The 15,151-nt window shown below is 37.7% G+C and overlaps 1 protein-coding gene across 1 annotated transcript in view; it reads left to right on the forward strand.

Annotated features, from left to right (window-relative positions):
* DPYD (dihydropyrimidine dehydrogenase) overlaps positions 1-15,151 on the forward strand; it is a 344,164-nt gene that overhangs the window by 197,956 nt on the left and 131,057 nt on the right. The window contains exon 14 of the mRNA XM_015635812.1: positions 14,664-14,828. Within this exon, the coding sequence (XP_015491298.1) occupies positions 14,664-14,828 (165 nt within the window). The remainder of the gene's footprint in view (positions 1-14,663; positions 14,829-15,151) is intronic.

The raw sequence follows: 15,151 nt of genomic DNA on the forward strand, positions 1-15,151 counted from the left end.
CTCAGAACAATTCTAGCCACAGAATGAAAAAGTGAAAAGGCATTCAATAAGCTCAGATCTCGCAGTGAAGCCATATTGGAATGAATATTGGAGTTGATGGGAACTGTGAAAACTAAATTAATTGCAGGAATGGGCCCGGTTAAGAAGGGCTATTACACTAATGACACTAAATATCACTGAATAATGGTGTGAGTCAGATTTTAAACAGGTTTTTCTCTTAAGGAGGCTATGGGTTATAGAGTACCAAAGCCAAAAAAAAAAACCTTCACTAAAATATGGATTATGCAATACTAAAGTATGGATTATACAAATTAAGTTATTATCCAATTTATTTTGTAAATGTACATATATATTGCATAGATGTTTAAATACAATTAAAATATACGAATATAAATTGTGAAAAGATGTGTGGCGTAAAGAGCTTACATAATGCTCAGTTGGTTTCCATCTTAAAATAATGCTACAATACAGTTCTACAGTAACTAGCTTGTGTGAATGTAGTTTAAGAATTTGTCAGATTTTGTTGATCCTCTTGGAGTCTGCCCTACAGTGTTGTGCATTGTAGTTTACAAAATCCCATTTAAATCCTGTGAGTTCCTGCTGTACTGGTGTGTTTATCCATCCTGTTCTAGGTGTGCAGGCAGACAAAGAAGTCTGCCCTGCTCTGCACTGGCTGCATTAGGTTGTCTAAAATAGAAGAGGTGTGAAAATCCAGACCTCTGAAGCCTCCAAAAGCAGAAACCTGCAGTCTGTACCTGCCTATGTACTTAACTGTTTTATCCATGAAAAGAGCATTGACTGTTCTACATTAGTCTCCATACGTGGGGATGAGCTTTGGGCTGAGAAGAGTCTGGGTAATTCCTGAGTGTGTGAGGTAACGCTGGGTGTCAGAGCTGTCCTTGGCCTGATGCAAACTTGGCTTCACTGCCCTTGGAGTGAGATTGCTCCTCTGATCTGGCACGTGGAAGTAATGGGTATATCCTGTTTCTTAGTGATGTTTGGAGTGAGCTGTGCTTTAAACTGCATGGTTCCATTGCAGGAAAAAGGAAACAAAGACAGTCCCAATGTTCTATTTATCACTAGTATAATTATCCCTAACCAAGGACTTGTGGGGCTAAACCCCTTTTTCCTCCTTAAATATCTTTGTCCTTGACTTCCTGTGTTTAGCATCAGAAAGAAGGCTTTTGAATCCTTGCCCAATTTTAAATCAATATTCTATTGGAATAAGCAGAGAGCCTGCAAATCAAGCTGCCCGCTCTAACTTAGGACAGATTTAGTATTCCAGGTTTGAGCATGCATAAGGCTTTTGTAGAAGGTCTCAGCTGGCTGTGCCATCACAGGTGCCAGAGATCCAGCTGTCATATACTTCCTTGCACCCCTGTGGCAGTAATAGTGGGAACATTGACCACAGATTCCCAAATGAAACCCTAACGCAATTATAGTCTCTAACAACCACATTCCTATTGATTTCAAGGGGAATGGACTTCATCTCTACCTTACCTGTGTGTGCTGCTAGATCCTCTGATGAGCATGTTTACTTAACTGACAGACCTGAGCAATGACTCCTGAGAAGGCTGGGGTTTGGGACCTGATATACACATAATGAAAAAGGATATGCTTAACTTTGATTAATGTTTTTCCTTGGTGGTAAACAGAAGAATGGTCCTGCTAGGAATTTCCATGTATCATGGTTGCTTTCATTTCTTACAAGAATATTTTAATGAGCTTTGATCATTTTGCTTTATTAAATTTGTTTTATGTCCCACAGGGTGGATTTTTAAAAGCCAAAGAACATCTCATTTTTCATGGGTATTTAAAAAAGTTACTAGGCATTGACTAAGCTACTGCTATGAAAACTTCAGGTGAATGTAGAGGAAATCCAGACTTGAGATGGGGCCTCTGTGTCTGCCACAAGCAGATGGGAAACAGGGCTTGTCCTTTGGCATAAAAATTCTATGTGCACTTCAGCACTTCTCTACATGGATTTCTGCCTGTCAGAGAGGGTATAACATCTGCAAACACTGAATGTTTATTTATTAAGAGCTCAGTCTGGAAAAGCAGAATCAGCCCTTCAGGCTGGAAATCTCTACTTTGAAGCTCTCAAGTAGAAAAAGCCGTCTCTGTCTGGATGATTGAGCCCATGTGTGGTGCCCCTCATGATGGCTGATGGATGATCACACAGTGCTCTCAGAGGAGCTCAGATCTCCCGATGGCACACCCAGGCATTGCTGGTTCTACTCTTCCTGAGCTTGGAACACCTGGAGTTTGCATTCCCAAATGCTCTCCCTGGGATGTATGCATCCTAACCCAAGTTCTGTATGAGCTGTCCTGCCAGGGAAGTGCAGTGTCCTTATCAATCAAAATGTGCCAGCAGAGTTTGTTCCATGATTCCTGGGGTCAGAAGAAAACTATTAGTCATTACAAATATGATAACTAATTCAGGATGATAGTTTAATTTGCAGTGCAAGATTTGAGATGCCTTGCAAGTTGTTTCACAGAAATTTTGAATAAATGTTAGCAACTATTTGATTTTTCTTTATTTAGCCTAAACCTATTTTGAAAAGTAGTTCAAATACTTTTATGTCTGTGAACATAAAATCTAACAGTTTGCACGCAGTACTCTTATGAGAGTCCTTACTCTGGTAGCCAATACAAAGGGGAAAATGCTGGGGGTTTTTAAAGAATTTTAAGGTAGATGAGACCTCCAGTAAAAATCAAAATAGATTTTAAAGATCCTATTGAAAATGTAGTGCTGAGTTAAAATTGGTTTGAATCTCTTACAGGATGTTAAATGCTGAGTTGAAATTCACAAGGGCTGATATTTTCATGGTTTGTTTATCCTCATGATTATGTTATCCAGATCTCTGTATAATCAGGCTCTGAGAATGCGACTCAGCCTTGAAATCCCTGCTCTTACAAAAGACCCTTTGACTTCCAGAGGACTTCTACATTGAAAAAAAGATAAAAGGAGTATGTTCAAAGCAAAGTTAATGTTCAAGAGCTCAGTTATCAAAGTAGTAATCTGTGGCTAGATTATCCTTGGAATGTAAAGCAAAATTATCCTTTAGATACTTCCACCTTCCTTGTGTATCTTTTTCTACAACTTGAAATTATTTAGTGCTACCTGGAGAATTGGTACTTTTAAAGTTATGTATATACCTATTTAAATAGCATCCCAAATAGAATTGGTATTGTTTCCTTGCATTTCTGATCCCTAAATACACAGGAATGTTAATCAATGCTTATAGTATTTAGCATTCTTAATCCTAATGGAAAAAGAAAATACGTAAGTAGGTTCAGGACTTACCTCAATATTTGCAATTCATCCCCAGCAGAAAATTTAAATACATGCTTGAAGGAAGTAATGTGACTCTCATCCTAATTACTCAATCCAGCAATAAAAATATTTTGGATTATACATAAATTTAAATATAACTTTGGTGATCTGTATCTCCCTGATGTTGATTCTTTGTGCGAGAATTTTAACAAGTCTTTAAATAGGATTGTAGTTAAAACATTTTTATTCTTGAAGAAATCATATGTTTTTCCCCTGAAGGAAAACATCTAGTCTCCCCTCCTCCTAGGAGAATATAATAGTCTTGATTTACTTATAGAAATCTGGAGGAAAATATTTTAGTGATGGTTCACAATTTACTAATGAAGTTTTACAAAACAGCCTCTAGGAACAGCTAGAAATACTTTGATTATATGGCTTCCCTGTGAGAAAACAGTAATTAAAATTATACCACAGATTCTATCAGGACATGTTAATATTTAATTAGGCAATAAATGAGCTTGGTACAGGTGTCCAGAGTTGTTGACAGGAGCTTTTTTAATCCATGTAGTATTGTCTCTTAAATAAATAGTTACCTTTTTGCTTTTTTCCAGTGTGAAGTTACATGCCTAATTAGCAGTGATTAGTATTCCTCTGTTAGAGTTATGAGATGAACTTCAATTCTCTTCTGTTTTTCTTCTAGAGGAACTCATTCTGTGGTCTTGTGTCTTGGCTTCTAGGTTTTCCTGTTAGGAACCTCCTGGTACTGATGCTGCCCTATTGCCTTCTTACAGTCATTTGTTTAGCAATTAGAAAACAGTATTATAGAAACTAACATTGGGTTTTCTCTAATGATGATGTTTGAAAAAACTGTATTAATTTAGTCTCCCCATCATATACAAGAGAATTTGTCTTCTCCTTGTAGGCATGATTCCCTTTAGTGACTCTTTCAAACTTGCTGCTGAAAACATACAATTCCTTCTCTTTCCCGGTTCTTATTTTTTCCTGAAGGGTCTTACCTATGTTGCTTCCACCCTGATTCTCTTAGACTCACACTTTTATAAGTGCCTTTTCATTTGCATTTCATGGGACCATTTAATAGCACTCATCTGGAAAGGAGTCTTAAGAATTCTGCTCCTTTATTTGGTCAGTTAAGTACATTTATTTCACAACAAATTTTGATCACTGATTAGATGATGATATTCCCTAACGGCTGAAAATGGGCTAATATTTTTAGATGTCTGTAAAATTATTAATCTGTTAAGGCAAGCTAAGTTTTTATGATCTGAATCCACTGTAGTCTCAAAGGTAAGCATTATAGACTGAAGTACAGTATTTCAGTTACTATGCATTAATTTTCCATGTTTGTGAATGTACAGATGTGTTTAGAAGCTGTGGTACAGAAATATCAGTTTAGGATCCAGATCAAAAGCTGCAGTCAGTGCAGATATTTTATTTACCCATGTACTGCTATTTTATTTCATTCTCTTCTCCTCAAATTGCTAGCATTGTATCATTTGCATTGTGGTCTTCTGTTCTTGTGACCTCTTACTGAAAATTAATTAATGTTTTAAGGCAATTACTGAACATTTTTCTCATCAGTCAGCTAAAGCAACCATTCATTGATTAGGTAGTTTACTATATCAAAACACCAAGAATCAACAATCATAGAATCATTTAGGTTGGCAAGGACCCTTATGATCATCAAGTCCAACCAATAATCCTGAACTGCAAAACCAGGTGCAAAAGTGAATGTCTGCATACAGATTCAACTTTCTTTCAAAAACTGTAAGTTCTACTTCTCTGTTCTTTGATGGGTGTAGTTTTGACCACAGTGCAGTTTGACAGCAGAAATTTAATCATGTCCTTCTGCTTAGACCTTTATCAGAAAGCTGATAAAATGTGTGCTCACACTGATTGCTAGCAAGAAATTTTTTAAATGTCCTTCAGGTTTTTTTTTTTCTTTCTCTCCTTTCCATCCCTCACTTCCCTGTCTCACAGAGAAACTGATATAAAGCTGATGAGAATTTGGATTTGCTTTGAAAGCGGCTTTTGTTCAAAGACTAATTTTAACCTTGTGATAGAAATTGCTTTTTGTATTCTGTTGAATGGGATATCTAGTAATTGTTTGTCAAGACAAAGTGCTGTAGGACATAACACATTTAAAAAATTATCTTTTGTAATTACAGTAAAAGTGCCCTTATGTTCTAATGGCTAGAAAACAAGCAAATATGTAAAACAAAAGAGAAGAAAAAATAAATGTTTTCATTTAAAGCAATATGGCCTCGTATTGTAAAAAGTGTGGGGTTTTTAAACCTCTCAAGCAAATGTAATTGTCAGAAAAGATCAAATACTTCATTTCCTTATGAAATACACAACTTAACTAGAAAATATTTGTAGATTGACATAAACATTGTAGTTGCTATTCTATTATTTTGTACTTTTGCTCTTAATTTGTATTGTATTTAAATCTCCTAATTTATTATTTTAGCAAGTTTAAGTTTATAATTTTGTGACTTTGAGACAAACTATCATGTCTGAATTAACAAAGTTTGGGGGATGGCTGTTCTTTTAAGCAAGGGCAGCAAACCATTTCTGTTTGACTTACAGTGGGGAAGGGATTGTTCCACAATTATTCTAAAGTAAAGAGAGTAATTTTTTTTTTATTTAATACTAATCTAGTGAGATTATCTAAAGAGTTTGGGATTTTGCTGTCCTCATCACAAGTTATGGGTGCTGATGGTATTCTGTCTGGGAACTGCATTAGTAAGGAAGGTGTGCTGAGCAAGCAGCAGTGATAAAAGCTTGGGTAGAAATGAAGTTCGGTGTCTGTAAATTTTGAAGTTTCTCATGTGTTCTCATGGTTAAATCTTAAAGCACTAATGAGACAGTATAGAAAAACTTTCAATATGTGGTAACTAAACCTGTAACTTGTCATTTGTCTTTCACACAATATGAGTGGTTCAGCAGTTTTCTCCAAAGCCCTGACACATTGCTTTTTCCCTGGTGCGACTGTAGTTCTCTGTGCTAACTTACTGCTTTGGAAAGCCAGCTTACTCGCTGAAGCTGTAGTGTTAAATTGGTTTAATAAACACAAATATGATAGTTTAATGTTGTAAAAGCATTTATGAGGTAATGGTCTATTTAAAAAAAAAAATAATAGTGTGCATAACTCAGCTTATTCAGCCAAGAAATAGAAAAGGATATTATGGAAGATTTACAAGCACTGTTTGTGTTCCAGACTTCTGGAATATAAGTACAGATTTGTGTACTTTCATCTTTGCAAACACAGGACAAACAGACATCAGAAGACAGATAAGAATATTTTTAAGTTATCCTTTTCCCCTCTATAGCACAATAGATCTTGTATGTAAAAGCTGAAGAAGCAGAATTGTAAGTTACGGCAAGGTTCCTTTTCAAGATGTGTTCTGCACTAGCAGAACTCTTATGCTTTGAATCACCAATGTGAAAAATACTGGAAGGCTGAGGAAGTAATATGTTTTTAAATTCAGTTCTTATTTTGGTGAAGAAACTTAAAAATAATTATTTTACACCATATTATCATGATATACTATATGTCTTCAAGAAAAGGAGAGTAGTGACGAGGAAAGAGAGGGCTAGGTGTAGATTTCATACACAAAAGCAATGAAAAAAAAGAGATGTCTTTATGGTACTATATTTTTCAAACCTGGTGGTGGAGAGATTAGAACAGCTTCTGAATGGTGGGATGTTCTGAGATAGGCTTTTCTGTCAGGGTGGTTTTAACTTTAAGAAAATGCCTCTGAGTGCACTGAGGGAAAGAGGAGAGAGTAAAGAAGTGACATAGATGAGGTTTTGTGCTTGTATGGGAAGAATAAAGTCTGGCCTATTCCCTCACTAAAAAAAAGGTAAATGCAGGTATTAAAAATTCAGCAGCAATGTGTGCAGCATAGCAGTGGTTTGTTCACTGGAAAGTGCCAGCCTGTGGCTGGCATCAAGCCTCCTTGGGCAGAAATCATAAGCAGATTTTCTTGCTTTTCTCCATGAGCCAGTAAATCTTCCTATGTTTTGCAAAAAGTCCTACTCCACTAGATAGGGTCCTGTAACTGTTGGAATGGTTTTGTGTTTGTAGAGGTCCTTACTGTGCATTTATCTTCCAGTTCAGCTGGAAAAAGTTCTGACTTGGGGAAATTCAGGAGAGCAAGTCAGTGCTTTGGGTCTCATAAAAGAAACCCTGCAGAGATGTAGTACATGTCAGTTCTGAAGGAGAGGAGGGGATGAACAAGTGGGAAAGGTTGTACAGGAACAGCGCTGTGTGCAGTGGTATTGTTGCTGCAGGTTTCACTTGCCTTTTGTGGATGGTTAAAACTCCAGAAGGGGTGATACTAGACACAGTCTGGCTAGACAGCTGAGTCACAGAAGAGGCAAATCATCACAAGACCTTGAGTGAGAGTTGGCAGGGAATTACGAGGACATAAGTCTGTGATGCCATTCGTATCTATGAGGGTGTGCAAACAGCAGTGAGCCAGATTTCCAGAATGCTTTAACTACTGCGATATTAGGCAGAAAAAGGCAGTCTCCTCCATGTTTTCACATAGGTGAAATTGTAATAAAGTTCTACTGGAGAACTTTAACTAGGGTAATTAGGGAAAACTGAATCTTGATGTTGGGGCGTTGATCAAAGCATTTAGAAAATAAGCTCTAAAAACATTTCACACATACTAGATTTTGCAGTCTATGCAACCTTTTCAATATATTTTTGAAATGTTGGAGAAAAAGGCACATCATAATTTGGTTAAATAACTGCATTTTTCAGCTACTGAACTTCGTTAATCATTTAAGGAAGGTGTTGTATTGAACATAGCAAGGTAGGAACTTGCATTTGAGCTGCATTGAGCATTTTTTACATTGCAGTTTACTGTGTACTAACTTTAGATACTCTGTTTTGACATACTGGACTAAAATTACCTTAATAAGGTATTTATTTAGATCTCCCCTTCACAAAGAAGCAATTGTGGCTTCTTTGGTGCTCACTTTGACGTTTAGTGAACATCAGCCCTAGGAATGTACAGATGCATACTACATTTGGCAAGTATAATGCCCTCCTTTCTTATAAGAAAGAAAGGTCAAATAAATTAACTTTGTTAGAAATAGTAATCTGCTCACTGTGTTTAATCTTTTTTCTCATATTAATGAAAAGAAACTGACAATGGTCACTAATTCCTATCTGCTTTCATATGTTAAAGCTGAGAAGTACATTAATAATTTGAAGTGTGAAGTGACTTTCATTGACTTTGGGGGCCAAAGCTGCAAGGCAAGTTCTCTGTGTCTCTTAGAAGTCTCTCAGAGTGAAGAAAACTCATGTTAACACTTTTTATAGTGTGATTAAATGTATTTTTAAAATCCAAAAATCTTATTTATAACCTTAATTGTGCTGAAGCCATTTACATTGCTGAATACCTGTACTTCAGGAGTAAATAGTTATACAATTGCTTAATATATTAATTAAAGCTACAGTTAATTCTTTTTTCCATATCCAGAATAAAAATGCCCAGGTGTTCTCTTAAACAACTGTCATGTAAAAGGGGTGATTTTCTCAGACACTTGGTGTTTGATTAGTCTGTCAGTGCCCCAGGAAAGCCAATACCCTTGTGCCCCACACGTCTGTCAGTGTCCCATTACAGGGACCCTTCGCTGAACAGTCACTGGATCAGAGGGCAGCTCTGCTGACATGTTCAAGGTCACACAGCACAAGTGACAGCCCTTCCTGGGGCTCCACAATTGAGAGTATCACCCATTGCCAGCATCTGCCAGTGCCCTTGAAGAACTACACTAACAGTCTGCAGAATAATATTCTTAATTAAGATTATGGAAGATCGTCCCAGGTTAAAGTTCAAACATTGCTGGTGATAGTATCTGGCTGCAGGATTGTATTCAAAGCAGAATATGGATAAGCTCTAATTCCTAACAAAAGCTAGCTTGAGATGATCAGTGTACAGAAAAATACGGTTTGTACCCAGAACTGTACCCTGTGGAGAAGGTGGCTCCCTTCGACCGATCCCAGAATTTGTGATGGAGTCTTCCCTATCTTCTCCCCTATTTTATACTATTTTATATTTTATACTATTTTTCATGTCTGGGTGGAGCATGTATTGTGTGTGGGAAGTTGGGCATGTTGACCACATTCCATCTGGAGAATAGCAACCACATTTTCTCCCTATAATATTCCATACTGTTATAACTGTGTCTGTAACTTTCCATTCCTCTCCATATTCTGTTTTATCCCCCTTAGCATTTACATTAACTGCAATTTTTGCAACTTTCCAGTTTTCTTTTATTTTATCCCTCTTTTCCCCACAGCAGCCTATTATTTCAAGTGTTCATTAACATACTTTTACTGAAATAGTTTGAGAAAAAATTGGGCAGAAAAATAATGTTTTGAGCTCTGCAAATCAATAGAAACACATCTGAGCTTTGATATGAAGAATCATACTGAGTATTTTTTTCTTTTTTCTTTCTTTTTTTTGTTTCTGGGAGACATATTTATGAAATAAAAAGTGAACTCAGTTAATGGAGAGCTGTCTTATTGGTTCCCTAAAACAATAACTGAGAGAGAAATGAATGGCTTGATTAATTTCTACGTGTCATTAACTTCCTTGCCCTCAGATAGCAATGTTAATATTCACAATGTGAATTATTTCTCTGCTGACTGGTTTAGGAGGAACACACAATGGATGTACTTAGTGCATGATCTAGCACTGTGCCCAACAACCCTTTGGATGCCCAAAAACTTGAAATGCCCCTGCTGTCCTGCTTTCATTGGTCATTACAGGCAGCACGGTTGAGATTTTATTATACAAAAATCTGTGGCAATTAACAACAGCAAATGTGGACAGTGTAAAGCAAAACAAAATCCAGAATGACTAGTAAGGTATGGACTGATATATTGATACATGCCTAAATAAACTTAGCTGACTAAAAGCTGCCGAGTGTCTGGACTTTATCTTTAATATGTTGTCTCAAATCTCCCACCCCATTAGAGTTAAGTAGTTTAGAATTCAATGATCTGATTGCAGAGTTCAGAGATTATTAGAGCAAATGGAGCCTGATCAATGCCTTGGGTCGTCTTTTCACTGTGTTAATTAATTAATCAACAGGAACAGAAATATATGTGTAATGCAAATTAACTCGGTCTCAAGTTACTAGAATACCAGAATTGGTCATATGCAGAAGAGGGGAATCCAAAAGCAGCAGGATATTAGCGCTTTTATCTGTGTAAAACCACTTCTTCGGTGATGTCCTGAGCTAGAGATGTTTGCAGGATTAGTGTGATTGTTTCTGCTGTGCTCTTCTGGAGAAATGAATAAGCTTTTGAGGCAATGGAAGAAATTCGGTAACTGAAATATTCATGATTCACAGTTGGGCCTTGATTCTATTTGTTGTCACCATTTCTCTTCATTTACATTAGCCCCCAAACCAGGTTCTTTTGCTGTAATCCAGTATTGAATACAGTTTCCTTAATTCCCAATTCCACTTTTAATTTCAATATTTCCCCCTGAAAAAAAGAAATTTTATGTGGTATTTTCTATTATTTCTGACAATTATTTTTTCAGGTTTCTTTGGGTCTTTTGTTTTTTGTTTTTCCCCACAGCTTTGTCTTTTAGTGTGGAAAGATATGAGCTTTGTTCCACCCTAGTTTCTCCTTATTAAAAGTCTTCTATCTTTGGTCTTCAGAGTACATGAAAATGCTGTGCTGGTTTTCTCAAGGACCATACATTGCCTCTCTTGAATGAGGGGGTTAGATACTTGATTTGTTTTGGACATTGGAGACATTCTGTTCCTGTATGTGGGCCTCTCCTTTCACCTGCATTCAGGAACCAGACCAACTCATTGCTCAGGTCATCTCTGTTGAGAAACAATGAAGTTTTTAGGTTCAAACCCTGAAGTACTTCCTTCCTGTCAGGCTTTTTGATTCAGTTCTTTGTGGCTTTTTTTTGCACATGGTAATTTTTATTAACAATAAAAAGGTTGTGTGCATAGCTGGGATAAAAGGAAAAAACTTTGGCTTCAGAAAAGGAAGGGAATTATTAGTGCCAGCATTTGGTCTCACAGTTCCTGTAACAGGGAAAGTCAGTGTTCAGTTAAAACTCCAGAAGGTAGTTTGTCACAAACTCCATGGGCTGGAGCACAAGGGCTACTTCATCTGCTCTGCCATTACCTCCTGGTTTTGGAGACAGCAATAGCATTTGGTCAGCCACCAGAATTTCCTGTTTTAGTGAAACAACCTATGGTACTGTGTAAAATTCATTCCTAAGACTAAGGGCCATGAAGTTGGCTAAGCACAGCCTAACTCTTCCATTGTTCAGCCTTCTCATAGCCATGGCAGGAGACAGGAGATGAAGAGTTGGTAAGGCACGTTCTGTGTAGGTATTTCACACTCATCTCAAAGAGACAATTTTCTATTCTGTCACTTGTGTGATTTTATTTTGTATGTACATAGACAGATTCCTTGAATCATCACGTAAGTTATAAATTCCTTTTTGTTTCCATGAACTGTGAGTCTCCCTGTGCCTGGGGCTGTCATGTGCTAACAAGAGACAGGAGGAGTGCCAGGGTGTCAGTCATTAGACTCCTTCCATCTAGTTTGCTCTTAACTAGGAGGGGCAAATGAGGAACTAGATCTTAGATAAGGACAGCATATCCCTCCTGCAAAGAACCAAGACAAAGCAGTCAGGTGGTAATGTTTGAATTTCAAAACCAGCAAGGATTTTTGGAAGCAGAAATGGCTTGGTTAGGAAAGGTGAAGTGATGCACAGACACACCGGAGAGGTCTTGTAATGCAGAGGCAGTGGGGAAGCAGTGGAAGCGTCTTCTTCTTTATTGGGAGAACTTGATATCTGTGCTTCTGGGGAATGGGTGGGGAAGGTCCCTGAGCACCAAAGGGGATCTCACAAAAAACTCGAGAAAAATTCAACAGTGAGGAAATGCAGGCAGAGAGATGCCTTTACTATTCCATATGGCTCCATGTATCTCTTGTGGTCATCAAAGTGAAGAGTGGCTGCTTTTGAGACAGTTTGCAAAGTCTGTGCATTCCCTGATTCAACTCTGTGGGATCCTGGAGAGAGAAATTGTCACTCAAATGTTTACTATAACTGGGCTCTGAGAAAGAGTATGCCAAAGCTGTGGGGCATCAGCAGCAGTTGCAGGGTCTAAGCCAGGGTCTCTCCTTTTAGAAGGGAGAAGTGATTACCTGGAGACCCAGGGCAGATAGGAAAACTTCAGAGTGTTTTTACGTGGAAACAGACAGAGGCTTTGAGAGAGCCCCACAAGGGGATAATCTGGGCTGTAATCGCTCAGTCTTTGAATTCTTACCTGTAGTAAAATGAAACTGAGTGGAAGAACACCAAGGCTTGCACATAGTAAGATAACAAGAGGTACTATTGGTGTCTCCAAGCATTATCTGGCAAACACACGCACACAAGCAAGCCGCAAAATGGAAGTCAGACCACATACGTCACCGTAATTTGCACTAAGCCCAGGAGTAATAATTCCCACCAGCAGACAGGCTGTTAGCTCAGGCTTAGTGCCACGCTACAGTAGCTGCATAGCTGCTGACTGCTTTGGAGCATGGGGGAAGGCAGCTTGCAGCGTGCTCAGGGTGACCAGGCGCTGCAGCCGCCCGTGGCACCCTGTGCCCGCAGGAGGACTCGGGTCGGGCTGCCGGTCACTGCCCGCGTGTTTGCTCCCAGGGCACCGTGACCACTGTGCTCCAGCAGCTCTCTAGGATGGAGCCAAAGCACAAGCTCCTCTGAGGCAGTTTTAAAGGACTGAAATGCTCAAGAGGATAATGTGGAGCAAACTGATGTAAATGGTTCCTCTGCATAAACTGCAATTTTTGTAATTTGTTTAGGGAGCGAGGGGAGTGCATTTTGCTGTATGGTTTTGGTTTGCATAAATTCAGAAAATGTTCTGAATTTTTTCTGAAAATATAACTTAACTGTTGAGAGGGAGGTGAATGTTTTATGATGAAAGGAAAATAGTATAATAGGAAAATGGGGAATTAATGTGGTGTCCGTGTTCCAGACTTACTAGGTCTGAAAATAGATGAACTGGTGAGATTACCTTGTATGATTTTTACATATGTAAATGGACATATGACTATCAATATAAAATATTAGTGCATATTTACTGTATAATAATTAATTCAACTTTATAAGCAAATTAAGATTGCCTCAAATTTACATACAATGTGAAGAAAAGTCCCTTTATCCTCTGTAACTGCAGCATTTGGCAGATTCAGGAATAAATAATCTTTTGTGGCAAGGGTATGCCTTATCAAACATATGCAGATCAGTGCTAATTAATGCTAATTAAGGTTTCCTGTCTATCTAGCTGGAAAAACGTCCAAATGTTATGAAATCCAGTTAGTATGCCTATTACCCTAATTGTTTTATATGGGATGGTTCTTAATTAAAATATGTAAATTTACCTTAATTGCTATATACTAATAGAGGTTCATGTTATCTCACTAAAAATGACAAGATGGTGAGGAGGGGTACTTAAACAAATAATTCTGATACGTTTGTAAATAAATGACCTTTACTCAAAATTATTTTTAATTAGAAATTGGCAAAAGGAACACTTTGCCATCTATGTTTCTCTTTAGTTTTAAATAATGTCAGAATTTACGGTTCTTTGTTAACATAGATCTGGTGACATTGCAGCTTAATTAAGACTACTAAACAAGTCAACATTTTGTGTGTTTACTATGTGTTTCAAAATTGTTTGCTAACCTCACATTGACCTTCAGAAATGTCATACTTTACAATATTAATCTTTATTTTCACTATTATTTTGTTTTGTGTTTTCATTTTTATCTCTTTTAATCATACGGTTTTGTTTGTGAAGTTGGATGTACTGACACACTTTTGCTGGTGCCTGGCCCATGCCTTGGCAGCAGAGAGGCTGATGAGCTGCACCTCTTGGAGCTTCACCCGTGGGTGTAGGACATGGACTTTGGTCACCTTTGGGGGGATAGGTCCCATGTCTGCTGGGACATGGCTGAGGCCCACACAGATTTCTTCACAAGGTCTTGTGTGCCCTCTGCCCAACACAGAAGCACTATTTAAATGATATTTTGTATAGCAGCTCATAGGTGTACAATATTGGCATTTTCTTTATAATTATCCTGCCATTTCACACACAGAGCAAATATTTTTCTCCTCTGATGTAAAGAATTTAATTGGAGAATCTGCTAATATAGAGAACGGCCCTGTAGTTGTAGCTTTTACCCATAATAGCAGAAGATTTTTAAAACACCTGGTGCATTTTAGCTTATATTATATAATATACATCATCAACATAAACCTCACTTTGCAAAATCCATCTGAAAGTATTTCCTATTTTGCAGGATATTGTAACCAATGTTTCTCCAAGGATTGTGCGTGGAACTACTTCAGGACCTCTGTATGGCCCAGGCCAAGGCTCTTTTCTAAACATTGAACTGATCAGCGAGAAAACAGCAGCATATTGGTGTAAAAGCATTACTGAGCTGAAGGCTGACTTTCCAAACCATGTAAGTGCCACTTACTCATAAAAATGCAGCATACTTACTTGGAGTCTCTAGTTCACAGGTCTCTGAAACCCACAAATTTAGTATTTATTCAGTAGAATGCAAATTGCTTTATTGACATACAAGTTTCTGGTTAAAAACCAGAAAAGCCCATCCAAATATTTATGACAGAAGATTCTGTGAAATTGTTGCCATGCAGAGGACAGTCATGATATTTTAGTTAGGCTGATGTTTATTTTCAAATAGATAATATCAAGGGAAAGAGTTGATCCCAGTGTGGGTACTCGGCAGTTCTGTTGTGAATAATTTTGTATTTATGATCATAT

This window comes from Parus major, chromosome 8, assembly GCF_001522545.3.
Source record: "Parus major isolate Abel chromosome 8, Parus_major1.1, whole genome shotgun sequence".
NCBI lineage: Eukaryota > Metazoa > Chordata > Aves > Passeriformes > Paridae > Parus > Parus major.